This window comes from Aythya marila (assembly GCF_965140915.1).
Source record: "Aythya marila genome assembly, chromosome: 19".
Lineage (NCBI taxonomy): Eukaryota > Metazoa > Chordata > Aves > Anseriformes > Anatidae > Aythya > Aythya marila.
Window position 1 is genome coordinate 11,021,784 of NC_139060.1, and position 19,260 is coordinate 11,041,043.

General features: G+C 42.1%; 1 protein-coding gene across 3 annotated transcripts in view; it reads right to left on the reverse strand.

Annotated features, from left to right (window-relative positions):
• The window catches only part of MAPKAP1 (MAPK associated protein 1), a 102,763-nt gene that overhangs the window by 16,334 nt on the left and 67,169 nt on the right, over window positions 1-19,260 (reverse strand). For 2 of the 3 annotated variants that reach the window (XM_082775505.1, XM_082775506.1), the window contains exons 8-9: window positions 12,161-12,268; window positions 3,618-3,758 (exon numbers count right to left, since the gene is read on the reverse strand). In XM_082775505.1, the coding sequence (XP_082631631.1) occupies window positions 3,618-3,758; window positions 12,161-12,268 (249 nt within the window). The remainder of the gene's footprint in view (window positions 1-3,617; window positions 3,759-12,160; window positions 12,269-19,260) is intronic. The other variant, XM_082775507.1, reaches the window with a different exon arrangement.

Genomic DNA, 19,260 nt, shown 5'->3' on the forward strand with positions numbered 1-19,260 from the left:
GCACACAAGGTAACCTTCGTTTTAACCCTGCCTGCTAAGACAGGTGATAATAATGCCACCAACTCCCTCCCCTGTTCTATTAATCCAAGAATGCACTCTGTCATTAAACATACGTCACATCAAAGATATCACATTTCAATTAAGCATTGTATCAAGAGCCCAGTTAATACAAGGGCTGTTAGAACTAGGTAATGTGAGCTGGCTGATGTTGTAACCGGAGCTCATTTTGGTTTGCAATTTCATTTTGGACACATTATTTAAAATTAGCTTTATTGTTTCACTGTAGTGCCTAATTATTCAAAATGGGATTTTCTGTAGTTTAAGGAAAATTCTTATGTTCTTATTTCCTCGATGAAAGAAGTCAAAGCAAGTTCTAAAAATAAATGTGCAAATTCTTTGTGTGCGAGGTTTGTTCCCTACACCTTTCTTAAAAAAAAAAAAAATCACCCCGGAAAATATCCTTTAAAAATTTTCATAGTACGGTCCTGTAACTTCAGAATTCACAGTCAGTCAATATTGTTAATGCACCTTGTTAATTTGATAGGATTTGTCAGGTAACTCCACTGGAAAATTATATAAAACTGTTCCAGATGAACAGATGATAGTGACATGAATTAAAGTGATAGAACAATAGTGGAATATAAACCAGAAATGACACCCAAAGTGGCTGTTGATTTATTGCCATCCTGAGTTTGGTTCTGGGCTTCCATGTATATTAGTGCTACAAATCTGGGTCCATTTAGCAGAGAGATGCTCATACATACATCACCAGCTCCTGCTCCAAGCCAAGGTCACTCCCCATTGCATCAATCTTTTCTGCAGAGGCTACTTCACCAAGCATGGATTTTGTACCCATCTCAGATGTAACAGACTTCCTCCTCTTTCATCTTTTTTTTATCATGTAAAATACACTTTAACTTCTATTATTTTTATCTGCAAATTGTTGCTGTATACTTCATCCATTATTTCTGTATCTCGACATCACTGGCTTAAGCTCACACACATCCAAAGAGCACATTGACAAAGAATGTTGTCTTTTCTGTGTTATTGTTTTTGCAATCTGTATGCATTGAAACCTAAAATCAAAACAGTATTATATATGTGGCTTCTACAGTCTTGGTATCACAGCACAAATTAGTCACACTCAGAAAACAAGTAAAAATGCTTCCTCTACTATTTTTTTATTCATTCATTTTAGCAAAAGAAATGTCATCACTGTAGTAGTCCAGTAACACTGCTCTGTTCCTGCTTCCCTTGTGGGGGTCTGCAACTGTCCCCCGCCCCTTCTGAAATACTTTCCGGCAGCAGTTTTCCAAGACAACATGCTTCTTTTAGTTTTGCTAATGTAGTACACAAGCAAATACGTCTTGTGCCTTCACAACATGACTGAGCCTTTGTAAAGATGTCGGGAACACTGCTGTATGTGTATTACACCGTAACATTAGCTAAAACATAAAAACCCAGACCTTAAACTGCCACGGCTAAAGCTTTCAGCTGTAATAAAAACATCAGTCAAAAGGGTCATTCCTCCCCTTGTCATTTACGTATCTCTGTTTTCTACCAAGAGCTAAGCACAGTGTACAGACAACTGAGCTTATTCAGATATTTTCAGGAAATCTTGCCTCAAATTCAATAAACAGTACTCAAACAGCTAAAAACATTTCAGAAAGTACCTCTATGCAAACACCAATTCACAAACAGCTCACGTTATTGCTACTTGTTCTGTGCAAGTAAAATAAAATACAGTACAGACCCTATTCAAATAAAGTAAATATTTGCATGCACTTAAACGTTCTTCTGTGTTCAGCCTATGAAACTGGGACTCTTTTCCCAAAACCACATGGATATTTTCAGTACAACCATCAAACGGCTAGCCAGACAGCCAATACATTCCTGTGCTGCTACCAGACCATCAGTGCTGCCAGTGAGGGGGCAAGGCGATGAGATCAAATTCTCTAGAAAAACTGTCGCTTTGCCACGGCTGCTACATAGAACTAAGGACACACAAAACTGCTCGGAGAAAAGTCTCTGTAACTGACCATCACTAAAACAACACAGAGTATCTCCAAAACCATAGTTACTGATGAGAAATTTATATATATATATATATATATATATATATATATATATATTTTACATTTCAGATTGCATGGAGCAGTCTGTCACTTGCACAAGATTAACACGGTGACACTCTGCAGCACTACTGCAAATAGCACCTCAGTGTTTATTTTATCAGCATTGCTCCTTTAATATCTTAAAAACATCCGTGAGAAAAAACAACAATATACAATTATTTCAACTTTATTTAGAAGCTTTGATGCTGCCCATTTGCCCAAACTTCGAATACCTCGCTGGGATTTCTTTGATATTTACACAATAATTAGAACAGAAAAATCCCATTGTCACTGTACTGTCAACAAAAAAATACATGTTTGCAGGATTTTATAAAAAGGGAATTTTTATGGTCCTTACACTACTGGACAGGGTCAGCTCCTTCACTACCAAACAAGTTAAGCCATTTGTTTCATTTAACAGCTACTCTCCCTTAACCATTTATCTTTAGTGATCTGTCATGACCTTTTCAGGCTCTCATTTCTGACAGATTCCAGATACAGTGAGTCAAACTTCACTGCGAGCAAACTATCACACCCAGATAGTTTACTCAAAAGCAGAAAACATGCCCAGTGCTGTCCTGCTTCAACACCAGCATATAAATCCTTCCTTAACAAGACAGTTCACAATAAAACTAGAAAGCCTCTTACGTGCAAATTTTGGAGACATATACTTTTATATCTGCTTAAGAACGGAAGAACAAAGAGATTGTAAAGACAACAATACAGATAATGCTATAGCTTAAATTTAGCAGTTCTACTGAATTATCAAAAATAAACATATTTTGTAAACATTACAGCACTTAATATCTTACTGCTGAATCATTTCTTTATGGAAGGTATTTGCAGGAATGTCACAGGTCACCTACCAATGCATCATTAATCAAATTTTCACAATTTAAACACAAAGATAAAAAGCCATTCAATCATTTTAAAACAGTAATGGGGCTTTTATAATTCAAGATTCTGTCATCCCTTGGCCTTCAGGTTTTCAAAAGCATTCAGAAAGCTAATAAGGACAGTATAAAGCCTTCAGAGAATGCTACTTGTACTTTGTTTCACCTCAAATTTCTACCTGGTCATTAAAATTTTCAGTCTCAGAAAAGAAAAAAACATCTTAATTCCTAATTTGGAATAGCCTTATTTAAAAATAACAAAACAGTTGGCAAGAAGCTTTCTATTAGGAATCCCAGATTTATAATAAAAAAAAAAAAAAAAAAAAGAGAGAGAGAGAGAGATGGGGTCATTAAGTAATGGCCTTCTTTCAGAAGAAACATGTGCTAGCTGATGGCGGATAATAAAAATACAGAAGTGTTTTCAACTAAAAGCAATTTTTTTAACTGCTGAAATGCTAGCAACATATTCAAGTGATGTGCTCCATGATAAAATAGACCAACATAATAATGACTGCTTTAAAAATGTCTGAGATGGACAGTTAGCTATTAGAGATGGCCAAAGGTTTGAACCACTCCATTTTCCTAAGCGCTTTAGTACGGATTGATTTACCTAACTGAACATCAGTGGTGAATCGAAGCCTATGGATCATGCTGACTTTGAAGGACTTGTAATGGTGGCTACTGAGCATATCCTGAACTGTAGCTATATCGATCTGGGGGTCCTCCTCCGAGATCTCTTCTCCTCTTGAACCTGCAAAATACACCAACAATAATGAACAAGAGGTTTAAAACATGGCATACGATGCAGCTAGCGTACAGCTGTCTGTGCACACCTGCAGTAAGGTTTGCCCCGTGAGGACTGGCTGATTCGTTTAGGAAAGAAGAAAACGCTCAGGGCCCGTGTCTGTGGGAGGAGGGAGCTCTCATCCTCCATCCAAAGACAAAATCACTAATTTATTACAGACAATGCAGTACCAAATCACGTCCCACCTGAAAAGCAATGCAACACCCTGATGCCCGATTCTCACAGGGCACGAGACACCCGTGGCACCAGCCCCTCTGCCTGGCACACGCTGTCCTCAGCCACAGCAGGATTTTCAGGCACCTTCAACGCACACACTTTTACTATTTCCCTGTATTTCAGCACATCCCGATATGGGTGTAACACGGGCACCCCACCGCAGTGGCACTGCCCCTGCCACTTGCCTCAGGCCCGTGGTACAGACGCTGTGCTTTATTTACTGATTAGTATTCTCATTACTACTGCAGGTACCGGCTTTATAAAAGGTAACATCTCATTAAGCCCAAATACCAATTACTGAAAAAATATAACACGCTTTAAAGATTTTTTGCGTTTTATGATGTTGGATTAACACCAATTTAAACATTACTATAATGTGATATATAATTTTGCACAAAGTAATTTCTATGCCAGCTGCTAATAAAGCATCTCAGCTCTAAATGATCATTCCGATGCTGTTAGATAAAGTGGTATAAATATGTTTGAAAACTGATTTAGCTTCTTAGAGAAGATACTGAAGAATGACACGTTTTGTTTAATATCCCAGCTAATGTAGTCCTAAAAGCTGAATCAACTGCCAGTTCGGAGTACTAAATTTGCTGCAGGAGATTAATGAAAACTTTATATTTTGCTGAAATTTTAATAATGGGAAGATGAGATGATGGAATTTTAGTACAGGTCTTAAAGCTGCAGCACAGCAGGCTAAGAACTTGTTGAAGACAGGCAGCCCGAGCAGCCTCAGCACCAACGCTTCCCGCACCGACCTTGCACTCTGTCGATGCACACCCCCGCCCCGCTGGGGGATCCCAGATCACAGCTGAGCTGGGGTGAGTTTCTGTATTTGGGCCCTAACAGCACAGAGACTGCTTGCTGGGAAAAGCAACAGCTCCCAGCGGAGGAAAACCCTGGCACTTGGCTCAAATCCCCGCTGTTGATTCAGAAGCAGGCTCCCTTTTAACAGGGCAATTTAGAGTTTCAGAACTACAAGCCATTTGCTTCAGCGAGGGAAGCTGTCAAGGTATGGCCATAAGCAGGACAAACGTAGGAGAGAGAAGAAAAAAACCCACCCGAGCAGCGAGCATTTTCCCAGCTTGCCAAGAGTGTTCCCTTTCCTATTTGCTAATTCAGTAACAAATGTCACTGCTTGTGATAAATATCATTCATGTCTGCATTAAAGTAAGGTTAGCATTTGCTGTTAAATGAGTCAAAATACATGTTGAAAGCACACAGCAGAAGATTCACATTTCATAGACATTAGTCACATAAGCTTTCCATCCTGCCCACAGGAGAGCGGGCGAGATTGATGCGTGCTCCTTGCTGCCCGTAGCACCGCTCCTGAAACACGGACGGGAACGCATCTTAGGGGAAGGGGGGACACAGAAGGGTTAAGCGACAAATTGGGCTGGGCCATTCGACTTGAAAAAATTCCAAAAATCAAATGAAACAGTCTACATGTGAATTTATGCAGAGCCATCTTAACATTGCAACCACTCTATGCTCCGGAATGACAAGATAAATTGTAATGGCTCCTTCAGAGACATTACAATGTATTTTGTCAAAGACCCCTGTGTTAATGTCTCTATACTATGGATTATCATAATGTATCATGTCAAACTCTCATGCTGCAGTACTTCAAAGATACACTGAGATATGTCAAACTTTTTGGTGCACTTAAAAGCATCTTGAAACACGGTGGCGTGGCAGTGCCTGACAGCAAGGCAGGAGCACTGCACCGGCACAGGCTGCCTGCAGCTGAAAGCAAACCTGCCCCCGATGGGTGGGAGTGGAGGGGGGGTCACGAGGGGCCGAGGCGAGCGCGGTGCAGCTCGGAGGAGGCAGCCTGCCCGTGTCACTGCGCCATGCACCGCAGAGCAGCGGGACCAGGCTGTTACACTGCACAGCTCGTGGCTGGGTGCCTGGGCACCTCCGCACCCCTGGGGGATTACGAACTGGGGACGTGGGGACAAGGTGACAGGGGACACCCAGAAGCTGTCACGAACCCAAATAGTGCAGCAGGGTCACAGCCAGCAGGGCTGTATGGGAGGAACCCTGGGGAGCCCCCTCACTGCTTCGCTCCCAGCGAGTGCAGGCAGGTAATTAATGCTGCCCCTAACGAAACGCTGCCCCATGAAAGGGAGAGGCCTCCTCTCCCGAGACATTTCCAACACCGCGGTGCACTGTGCGCTCCCTGCCGTCATCTCCCAAAGCAAGCCCGTGTTTTAATGGGGGATATGGAGACTCACCTCTCCCAGAACGGACAGTATTTTATACTGCTGTTTTTCAAGTACGGTGCTATTACAAGAAGCTTTAGCACCAACCGATGCACTAAACTGGCAGCAATCAGAAATTCAGAAACAACAGAAAGAACATGTTAACCTCATCCCTACATCTCCTGTGAAATGTTCTTAAATCACTTGATAAAGATGAAGACACACAAGAAACCTCTGCCAGGTTCCACTGCCTCTGCATTCCCAGTTCCCTGCTTGCCTCAAACTGTCCCTAACCTCGCTGCCTGCATTTAGTTACTGTTGAAATGGAAGGCTTAATGTCCACCTTACATGGCTTTTCTGAGGCTGTCTTCTCAGATTGCGTACACCCAAATTAAAAGTATTAGAAAGCAAATTAGCGACCTGCCAGATCATATCCAGGGGAAAAAACTGTCACCACAACTGAAAACGTGAACACCTTGGCAGTGTGTAAAATTGCTGGAGTATGAACTGCTGCAGCTGAAGCAAGCTGAACAGTGGGCTTTTGCACTGGAAGCATTTCAGATCCTCTGCGTATCACATAACCTCTGCTGATTTTGTTTTATGAAGCTTTGTGAATGGATTCAGGTTTACAGAATTTCTACAGTTGCTGCTCTTGGGAGAGGAGCCAGGAACTCCACCATCAAAACAGATCATCTGTCTAAAGATGGCAAGACACTCAGACCCCTGAGGGTGCACTGGATAATAGCAGTAATATCAGTAACAACAGAGAGAAATGCCCTGCAGGGAAAAACCTGACTGCAGAGCTTGGCATATTGCTCTCACCCCGCAGCTCTGCGAGGATGTCTGCGAGACTGCCGGAATTCAGCAAGGAGAAAAGAGCCATCTCCACCAGCTGATTGGGGGAAAAATCGTAAAAATATTTTCCACATGCAAGCAGCTGTGAATAAACCTGTCAAATATTTACAGGCCTGTCAGGGTATTTGTAATGGAGATCACACTGTGGCTTTTGAATGTAAAAGCTTCTGCTTGGGAAGACAATCAAGTAAAGTGGATGCTCCAGGACTATTATTTAGCCCAAGAGCCGATCCAGCAATTCGGCTCTGAAGGCAGAGGCCACTCTGTCCTGGGTGGAGCAGATCCCTATGCCAGAAACAGACTCCTTCACATCAGGGCTTGCAGAGGACACGGAGATTCACTTTGTAACGACCTCTGCATTTTGCTAATAGCTTACCTAATCAAAGAAGATTTACTTTGTGAAAGAAAAAAAAAAAAAAAAAAGCAAAAAAAGCTGAAGTTGTTTGTGGGATAGACAAGGCTTGAGGTAAGAACCTGCCTGAACTGCAAAGCCCAGCTGAGAGGCAGGCAGCCCCCTGAGCCCATCACAGGGGTTTAATTACTGGAGAAGCAGGGTAGAAACTCCATGAAGGGAGAGCAGAGAAAGAGCAGCCCAGAGGAAGTGTGTGGTTCTGCCGCTGGTCCCCAAGCCAGGGACAGAGCAACACATGACAGCTAAACAAGAACTGTCATGATTTATTTTCCAGCATCCTGACAGATCCACCCTGCCTGCAGAGCATGTGCCTGGAGCCAGAAGGGGGCTGAAGCTCTGGTGGGCACAGGAGCTGCCTGCAGGTCAGCACAGCCAGTGCCTGCTGCCTGCCCACCCTGCACAGCCACCAAGGCTTCAGCACTACGATGGGTGCCACCAGGACACCTTCTGAGGCCAGCCTCCCACCACCTTTATTCATTAAGAGCTGTATTCATACAGTTTGTACTCAGCAGCACCTGCCAGCAGCCTGGCGTGCCTGGGGCTGTACATGCAGAGTGCAGGGTGACCCACGGTGCTGAATTCTAAGCGCAACGCAGGTAACAGTAAGGTAGGCCTGGTTCAGGTGAGCCTGTGTTTTCAGACATCTCCTGGAGAGAACTGCAGACACTGTGCAGTTGATGTTATTCTCACAGAAATTGTTTTGAAATCCCTAAAAATGAAGTTACACTGTGAGGACTTATGGTGCTGGACAGAGGAACATCCTATACAGGCATAAGCATTCCGTGCAGCTGTGTGTCCGTTTGTTTATCCGTATCAGCTCTCTCATCTCCATCCAGAGGAGGAAGGGGACTTCCCAGCCAGGGCTGGCCTGTTCTCATCTCTGCTCAGACTGCTTGTGTAGCACAGTCACACAAAATGTCAAATCACAGACCTTAAGAAAGTATGAGCGGTGCTTTCTGCCTGCAGAAATTGAATAAAAAGCAAAAGCAGTATCAAGCACTACATAATCCTACACTTTAAGATGGCCACTGTGGTGCTTTGGAAGTCACAGTCATGGAACTGATTTCACAGTCTCCATTTGACGGTCATTCAGAAAATTCACATATTTTCCAGTCTGGAAACAGCAGAGCTGTGTTTTAAAACCAGGTTGAGTGTAGAGGTTGTACTTTTGTTCATATACTTGAATTATTAGGAAATACTGAGCTACATCTGTAACTTGGTCAGCTCTCCTAACAGAAATTCCTGATTTTCAAATGCTGAAAGAGATGAGCAGTAATAAAACGGCAGGGACCAGAAGCATGAGCCTGAACTTAAGTTAGAAAGCTGAAACAGTAAGTCCTATCCAAAAGGGACTCTTGTAAGCAGTAGAGATATGTAAAAATTACTCAGTAATATCACAGTACAGAAATGCTGCATGTAGCAGTTTCTTAAAATATTTAAGAAGATCATATTCGAGAACAAAATAATTTTCTGTATTTTCTTGATAAAACAACAACACATAAAGTTAACTCCATTGCAGAAATGTCCCCTTATTACTTAATGTACTATATACTGCTTAATGAAAGTTCTTAATTGTTATACAATTAATTACATACACAGAGGCCCCAATTACATTTTCCAATAAGACATTGGCTTTGGTACAGGTCTAAAGGCACTAAACCAATTTTAATATATTAAGACCAATTTCCCTTGAATACTAATTACTACCTAATGATAAAATGAGAAAGAAGAACTTTCCAGAAGTAAGATGGCAAGTACAAAACTAAATTAGCCATGAATACTTCGTTACTACGCATAAAAGCATTTCACATTACAAAGTGCACGCTTTTAGTTTAAAGATAAATCTTAGTGCAAGTTAAATAGTTCTAAATATTGGAAGCAGTTTGTTAGTTTGAATGCTATTAGTAAAAGTTGGATAGGTAGAAGATTTCTCCATGTATATTTTTAATAATGGAAAGTTTTCTGTTTCATTTAGTACTTGGAAATATAAACTTTCTGTTTGCCTAACGGAAGATGGCAGCTATTCTACTAGTATATGTTTGGCATCTTATATATGTGTATATATTATATTGATTTATGGTATGAGACTATGAAGAGTGCATTTTAAAAAATAGTTAATGTAACAGTTTTTTTCCTAAGTGGCATATTTTAACTAAAATAATTTAAATAAAAACAAAATGCACAAAATATTTCATTTTGATGTTACAATTTTCAAGTTATTTCTTTACAGCACAACATTGTTATTATTTCCATTTAATGCCATGTCAAAAGATAGCTCCTTAAGCACTACAAAATCTAGTTTTTCAGTTTGCGTAGGGGAAACTAGGCTATGTACAACGCATGAATTATGACTGATCTTACATCCTGTACTGTCCTTGAATATGTACGTGTGTAGAGAGTTCACTGCACGGGTGTTTCCCATATATCCTGAGCAGGGACAATGGAAGATGACTTGAAGTTCACGCACTTTTGGGGGGAGAAACTGTAAGCAGAAGACTTCTCCTGCGTTCTTTATTGGAGTTTGGTGTCAGTTCAGAGAATGCTCAGTTACAGCATGGCAGAGAAGGTGCAAACATTTATTATTTTGCCTAGAGTACTGTCAGCACCAAGCAAACCAAAACAGTGACTTGCTTTTGAACTGCCCAAAATGTCTGTTTTGCCTTCACTTTCAAACACACACAAAACCCATGCGGAGGACAAAAAGCCACTCACCCACTACCTGCATGATGACGCTGCAACAGCCTGACGAGAAGGCAGCACAGGGAGGCTGTCGAGGCTCGGCCCCAGGCACGTCCAGCTAGTGGTAACCCCTGTCCCAGCAGGGGCTCCAGGCCACAATCTTGGAGGAGCTCCGATGATTTGCTTAACACAGGCCAGGACAGCTCACAAATTAACAGTACTTTTGACTCTACAGCCTCAGGGATCTATCTTGCACCCTTCCTAAGCTGTCTTCTGCACAGAAGCTTGTGTTCATGTGTGTGCTGCCTAGCCTAGAAGGCCAGTGGCTGCTGCACAAGAACTTTGGCAAAAGGTGAGTGTTCCCTCAACGTTCTGACTGGTGTTTACTTTGAGACCAAGCCTCCGAGGCTCTCCTGCACCTGCCAGGGCTACAGATTTGGGACTGATGCAGAGCAGAATGAATTGCTGCTGCTAAACTGCTTACAAACTTCCAACAGCTTTATAATCAAAGTAATGATGCAACATGAACCTAGTAACCCATGAGAAGTAAAAGCATCAATAAGAATACCTGCAAACCACAGCAGGGATTCTTCCACAGATTATGAAAATAGGTTAAAATGCAGTGCATGATACCTACTTTTAATTATGGAGCCTGCACACAAAAATGCTATTTTTGATCACATATGCAAAAACCTAAGAAAATATTGGAAGTACACATCTTTTCACAGACTAAAAAATCAATACAAAAACAATAGCTGGGATGCTGTTGTCAGGGAATTCTGGCCTTTGAAAGAGTGTGACTGGAGGTTAAAATTGCTCCATTTCTTCATGCACAGCACAAACCTCTTCTACTTTTCACATCATTCTCTCCTGCAGTTTCTTAGAAACACTCTATGAAGAAATGAAGCAGGAGTGCCAAGAATATTTTGGGAGCAAGTTCGATACTTCCCAGAATGGCAGCCAAAACTATGAGTGCTTAATCTCAGCTCCAGCACTGACATACCACCACAGAGCTCAATGCAGCTGTCTCATTTTGCTATACCTTACGCAAGAGCAGAGTCTATCGCTTGCCACTGGAGTTAGGAGTTACTTCAGTGATGCTCTGCTGTCTTTCCAGAATAAAATATGAAATGCTGTATCAGAAAAGCATAAATGAAAGGGTCTAATCTTTGCAAGAAAGAAAAAAAAAAAAGTATGCTTCTTGAAATGGACTCTTACTATGACTGTTTGCAGCAAATACTCCAAGCATGGTCTTGACTGAGACCATAAATGCCATCAGTTTCCTCATTAGTACTATCAAAATTTTGACAGCTAATGTACAAGACCAAAAGAGTACGACTGTTGGAAAGAATGATGGATGGAGCAAAATGAAATGGAGGACAAACCCAAATCTATGTTAAATGTCCATTTTGTAAGTTTCATATTATTTCTTGCAAAGGAATAAATCAGGAAATAATGTTAGGACCATTAAAACAGTAACAGTAAAAATGTTTCAGAGTAGCTGGAGAGATGACTATTTGTCTACCTTTTAAAAAATCATCACACTACTCTAATTATAGCTTCATGGTTAATTTCTTTAAATTCAATTAAAAAAAATATATCAGTGCCTTCTACAGCAGTATTGACATGGCAAAATATATTGCAGACCAATCACTTTATTCACTAAATAGTGTCTGCAACAGAAAAATCTTCGTATTTCCAGTGTTTTTCAGGGTTGGTCATAACTTTATAGAGCAGAGTTTAACAGAAAAAAAGATTCATCATGAAGTGATAAACAGGATGCAGACTATTTACTAAAAGGTATGAAAAATCCATCATTTCCCTCTGGAATATTCTTTTGGCACAACAGAGAAATGCCTCAGGAAAGAGTCTCATCAAAACTTACTTGCCCAGACAGTACAGCTTGTATTCCAAAATACATAACTTATGTGAGTTTAAGCAATTTACAAGAGCAAAAGTGAAAAGGGCAAACGTACTGTTCTCTCGGACAAGGCAGAATTCCAAAGTGCTCTGGCTCTCCAAGGTACAGTCTAAATCTACTGGGACATTAGGTTCACTCTGCTTCTCCAGCCGATACTGAGGACCTGAAACATAAAGTAACTTGTAAAATCATCTGTTTTCTAACAAAGTGATGGCTTATCACGTTTGACTAATACGAGATTACTCACACCCTAGAAGTAAGGCAGGTAGGTGCTTATGTTCTAAAGCTCTTATCCAAAGGGAAGAGTCCTATCATGAAAAGGTGGAGGATGGTGTGCAAGAAAACAAAATATTCCAGACATCTATAGCACTCCAGCAATGCTACCCACCATGTTCCGACCAAATTCCAACCAAAATTTCTGTATTATTCCTATGCTAAATAGCACAGATTGTTAATTAATAATTCTGTATTAAACACCCTGCCCATGCTGCAAGACAGGGGCATTGTCTGTTGTAAGAAATTCCTACCCAGATCTTGGTGTGCAACTAAGATGTATTATTTGGGCATTTTTCCTTATGCGAAAAGCACGATGTGTTGCTGCCCTCTGCTCTGCCCTCTCTGTAGCTCTACGTACAGAAAACATGTTCATTTTCAGGAGCAAAAACATTGCTCCTGATGCTGGAGAAAAGGAATCCGTTTCTTTGCTACAGGGTGGGAAAGGACCCCAACAAAGACAAGTTGTAAGTTAATTTATATTTAAAACCTGGTGTAGGTTGTAGGTAACAGAATCAATGACAGCAAAACCTCCTTGCTTTGTCCATTTGTTAAATACAGCTTCCCAAATTCCTAAACACCCAAACATTGAACGATACCCAGAAATGGCAAAGCCAGCAGAACTGCTGTTTCTGATCTGAACTGCTGTGTTGCTGGCACCTGTTACTGAACCCACCGCTCCAGCTGCTGCTACCACAGATGAACCACCGGGTTCAGCAGGGCCTTCAGGCCACGACCAGTGGGGCTGGGGATCTGCTGGTGCCAGCAGCGCACGGTGTGCCCCACTCCCTGCCTCATCACGGCAACTCTCCCGTGTTTCCCAAGCTCTTGTTATTCCACTTCTATTTCCCCATCCCAAAAACGTATACAGTATGTTAATGAAATGAAGAAGCGGAATTGCCCCTCTCAGAAACACTGGTGTCTGCACAGGTCACACCTGAGACCTGTCTGGTGAGACGAGCACATTGCTGCCCTAAGATGCACTCCTAGGTATTATGCTATCGCCTACCCCTCTGACCCATTTCTATTCATCCAACATTGTTCATTCGCTTGGTAAATTGTTCTTCATCTGATAAATTGCTTTGCACAGGTTGTGTCAAGCCTGTATTAACTGTCAGTTAGTACAGTAACAGAACTACAGGCCAAAACCAGGAAATACCGCGAAACTCAGAAAAAAGTAAAAATGGACTTCTAGACAGTCCCTACTCTTAAACAATGTATCTTAAATGTCTGTACACATTCACATGACCTGTACCTCACAACAGCTGAAAAACGTTAGGCTGATTCTACAAGGAGTTTTACTACCGGACTCTTCTCACAAGTTCACATGATGTAACTGCAGCAGAAATACGATGTGATTCAGGGGTCTCCTAACAACACTGCTCTGGGAATTCCAACAGAATTTCAGGTTATAATGCCAAAGCTGGGTTTTATGGGTTTCTGTAACTGGAGGCAAATGCTCTGCAGGGCTGGAGGAGAAGCCCTGGGGAGCATGGCAGAGGGTGGCAGTAGGACGTCCCGTGGGGCCGCGAGCTCCTCGCACGCCGAGCGCTAGGCCGGGCCACAGCCAGCCGCTGCTGCTACGCTCCACAACAAGCAGGGAGCGGGTACGTCAGTGTGGAGTTACCAGGGCAAAACACCCAGAAGACAAAGCTAATGAATGCGAACTCCCGTTCTAGTCCTGTGATTTTGTCACCAATTCTTGGAGAGAGAAAAACTGTTGCTGCGTAAAAGCAAGCAGGGCGTGGATAAACAAACGTGCAGGCGCACAGAGAGGCAGGAAAGAACCACGACAGCTGTTTGAAACAAGCCACAACACGGTGAGAGAAGAGTGGCTGTACTCTTAAGCACAGTCTTTGGTCAAAAGCTCGCAGAGACTTGCTCAGGGCCCCAGAGGCACCCCGGCCCTGGGGTGGGTGCAGAGCGGCCTGGGCACCTCTCTGCAGGGCCACGCTGCCAGCACAGCGAGCTGCACGGGGGAGCACACGCCAACCCTGTGCTGCAGATACTCCTGGCAGCAGCCTTTTCCCTCATCTCAGCTTATTTTAATGTACCGGCAGACCAGCAGCTGCTGAGAATCGGGGTGTCCCCACCACCGTGCACCCCTTCCCCAAAAGCCCTGTTCAGCCTCCCACACCGTTCGTGGCTGGTTCCTGCTTACAGGTACCTATTGTGCTTTATTATTTCGAGATACCCCTTACAGCAGGGGAAGGCTTATCAGGAATTAAAACCAGACAACAGAACAAACCCCAATAACTCATCCATAGCATTATTTTCCTATGGAACAACACAAATGTGTCCCAGGAAGAATCAGGGAGTATAATCAAATTAAGCGGCTCTCTTACAAAAGGCGAATGGCCATCCGCATAACAACAAACCAATTCTGTTGCCATTTAAGCAGCAAAGCCTTCAGAATGGGGTTTTGAAAGCATGACCCATCAGTTCTAATTTTTAAAACTTATCCTTTCAGTCAAGACTAGAAAAAGGCCCATTCCAACTTTTATCTTCACTACAAAGTGCTGTTATCTTGGGCTGATGTCAGGAGCTCTATCTCTCTTTCTGCTGACAAGCAGAGACGAGAGAGATAAGATTGGGAACGAATCTCACTTCTCTGAGTAAATAAATAATCAATACTCATCTAAATGTAAATGAGAAAGTATCCCCCTCTGATAACAGGGCTCTTATCAAACAGCCAATTTTCTACAGACATTTGGCCTCAACCAAATCACCATCATTCAGCCCCAGCCTAATGGCTAAAAATCGTAACTAAATTGAACCGATCACCAGAGATCAACTAAGTTCAGCCATGGCTACTACAGGTTCAAATGTTTGGAATGCAATTTTTCCCCCATTAACTTTCAATAGCAATGAAGAATACCACGGTCAGGGGTTGAATCTGCACAATAAACAAATACTAACACTTAAAAAGAGAAGGAGGCTTTAAGGAAAACCCCGAACAAAAGCCATCCCCGTCTGCAAACAAGTTAGTAGGATAGAATAACAATTATAGAAAGACTTACCTCAATATTTAATGTTTGTGGAGGTCAAACCTAACCTTAACTAACCAGACCAGTATAAACAAAAACCTCAAATGGTTTAAAACAGAACCTGTATTTCTACAGTGTTAGTCTCTGCAACAAAACACACTATGTCCTGCTCAGTCCTTATCTTTACCTTGTTCTCATGAGCTCCTGAATTCTCACAAAGTCCCAGCTCCAGCTATACTCTTTTGTCAACCATTTTCACACCCTTTGTCATCCATGCATCTGTTCAAAACATTTTTGAATTTCTGATTTCTGTAACATCGACTCCCATAATTTATTGCACCATGTGAGAAAAAGAATTCCCTTTTGTCTCAAAACATCATTGCCTACCCACTGCTTTTGGTGCCATGTAGTTCTTGTTTTATGAACAGCAATGATAAAACCCTCCCAATTCACCATCTGTAGCACTTGCGCTTCATAGACTCCTCTTGTACCCAGTCATGTCTTTTCCAAACTAGAAAAGCTCTTCTCTGCTTACCATCTCCTCCTCATTTCACATCTGATCCATTTCTGCACTCATCTATTTCTGTATCTTTTAGCTCTGTTTTATCATTTTTGAGATAAAATATAATAATTAAGATGTGGGCACATCAAGATTTATGCACTGGCATAATAATGCTTTCTGTTTTGTTCTATACTTCTTTCCTAATTTCTAATGTTCAATTTGTCTTTCTGACTGCTCCTAAGCACTGAGCTGAAGTGTTCGGAGAACTATCCATGCTGACTCCAAGATACTTTTCTTGACTGATGGAAGGTAATTAGAGCCCATCATTGTATACGTATACTTACGGTTGCTTTTCACCATGTATATTATTTTGCACTCATTGACACTGAATTCCCTCTCTCATTTTATTGTCCTGTCACTCAGCATTGTGAGATACCTCTGCAGCACTTCACAGACAGCTTTTATTTGCACTATTCTTGCTTCTTTTGTATCAACAGCACATTTTGTCACATCAGCATTCACATCCTTTTCCATGCTGCACATTAACTGAACAATGCAGGTTCCACCAGTTCCACTGGAACTCCACCAGTAACCTAGTTACTAATAACGGAGAGCCATTATTCCTATTCTTTGTTTCCTGTCTTTTAATCAATTATTAATCCATGTGAGGATCCTCCTTCTCATCCTGTGACAGCTTAATTGCTTTATGAGCCTTTGTCAAATCTTTTTGGAAATCTAAGCATGCTATATAAAACACATCAGCCTCATTCAGATGGTCTCTGGCTTCCTCAACGGCTGCTCACGTTTGCGAGGCACAACCTCCTCTACAAAGGCTGTGCAGTTTCTTTCCTCAGTGTACTGCATATGTCCATATGTTATCTTTTATTTCTGTTTTTTGCTAAAATTTTAGTGAGCTTAGCAAGGAAGCCAAGGTATGCTGGTCTCTCGTACTCTTCCAAAGAACGGGAGCTGTATTTGCTGCCACCCACACCCCTGAAAGGCCAGCAGGAGCACCACACTGCACGCCACATTTAACAGCGCAGCATTTCTGTATCCCAGCTCTCCCAGAACTCCCAGTGGCTGCTGTCCGGTCACAGTGCTCTGGTACCCTTGTGGAGTAGTTTTAAAACTTACTCTATGGGCAGAGCTCCTCAGACACCTCCATACAGAAAAGCTCTGGAATTAGGACACTGCAGCCTCCAGAACACAGGAGCAGCTGGGAGGGGAGCAGGCTGCTGGGCTTCAGCAGAGGTAGCAAACCCGGTCTGGTTTTACAGCAGACAAAGATTGTCCCCAGTGAGTCAGCCAACACCGTGCCAGGAGCTGTGAGGCTGCCTGAACATCTGTGGTGTGAAGGATGTTAGTCTTTGGCCCGTAACCCAAAACAACCCCAGAAGTTTACGCGGTGATGCTGGAGGATCTCCATGCTCCTGAGACCAGCGCCAGGCGCACCAGGAGGGGTGAGGCTCAGCACCACGCACTTGCAGCACACGAAGGGCTCTCCCTTCTGCAGCCTTCCCAAGCCCTGCTTTGCTGCTCTCCCGCACGGAGCAGCGTCCCACCACCGCGAAGGATGGCAGGCACCTGGCACTCACCTGCAAACGTCCCTGCAGCAGTGCCAGGCACTGTCTCACGTGTGCAGTTGTAATTCCAAAATAGCACACGAGAAATTCAAAATTTAAAGACGGTTTGGCAGTCACCGCCTAATGGTCATGGCAGCAGAGGCCAGGCAGACAGTAAGTAAGCAAAAATGAATGTGAGAGAGGTAAGGCAGGAAAGTAGTCAAAATAAAACATGTGATAAACATTTAATGTTGATGTCTGTGGTACTTCCCTATTTTAAGTTTCTTCTTTCACAAGGATACATGATTTACTGCCTTACTGCTGCAATCCCAGGTTTTGAAAGGGTGATTTCTTTTTAGTTTAAAGTATGTTTGTATTTATTTTTTGTTACCACTTTCTTATTATTGCTGGAAATATGCGACAGCTATTACAAGGTTATAAAAAAGAGGAAGTTTATGTATTTCTATCATTTCAAATAGTCTGTCAAAAAATATCAATTGTGCTAAATGTAAGACTGCTGGATTCCAGCTTTCGCTCTGCCAGCCCATGGGTGGCACAGGGAAGAAGTGCAACAGCTCATTCTGGGCACTCATTCGATGCTGGCTGGGAGCAGGCGAACTGTGCCACCACATTGCCCTCCTTGTCTGCACTGCAATGCAGCTCCCCGGAGGTGCAGGGCAGAGCGGGTTTCCCATCAGTGTTGGACACCGACCCTTGGTTGTAGGATGGGGCAAATATCATGAGCGAAAGAACTGAAGGAGAGGGATCAATACGTTGCAGAAAGCAAAGAAACTGAGAACACAGAGAGGTCCCAGGCCTCCTGCTGCAGGATTTTTCTTAGAACATAACAGAAGGGGCAAAGATTTCATTGTGTGCTTGGCAATGACAATAAAACAACAGAAAATATGTAAACAGTTTGAGAGGAAATAGCTGTAAAGCCAGAATGTTTACATCTCAAATCCTACTGCTATGAGGACATCTTAAATCTGTTTATCCGTTGAAAATCTCCAAAGCCCCTCAACACCTCTGAAGTGGAATAAAGATTTTATCATTAGAAATGCAAATACTGTTAATAAAGATATTTGAATAGTGAAAACAAACTTTTAACAATATGCACAAGCACGAGACTTTTTCTTTTAGTCCAATCTGCTTTTTCTTAACTTGCACTGTTGTGACATTACCAAATTTTACACAGTTATCTGCTGCTCTCCACAGAAATACAGATGGTTTTTGTAGAAATAAACAGTCATTTATATGAAACAATTGTAAAATAGTTTATGGAAACCAGTGGTGTAATGCATTCAAATAAATGCCAGGACCGGCTGATGGAGAGCCAAGGTGTTAAATCACACTGCTTAAGAATTCAGCTGTGGGAAACAGATAGTAAATCCAGAGTGACAGAATTTCCAGTGATGGCAAAGGTTTCTGACATCTAGTCCAGTACACAAAAACTACAGCAGTTCAAACCCATTTTACTTAACACTACCTTGACAGCCAGTGAAATTAAAGAATTTAGTCAAAAGCCCCTTAAAAAGAAACAAACACACTTCATTTATGTATTGCTCTTTTGTAGAACAGAACGCGTGCAGCGTGACTAGCAGCAAACTAGTCTGCAGAATATTAACAGAAGTATTTTATTTAATGTCTACTACAGGCCTTTATTCTTTTTACGTTAGCATCACAGCTCTAAATAAAGCTGAAAACAGAAAGAAATCGTGTTTTGTCTTTAACACAACATACCAATGGCCAAACCACAACAGCCGTATTTTTTATATACATATATAAAATGTGTATTGTCAATCACAATTTCAGAGACATTGTGCAGGAACTT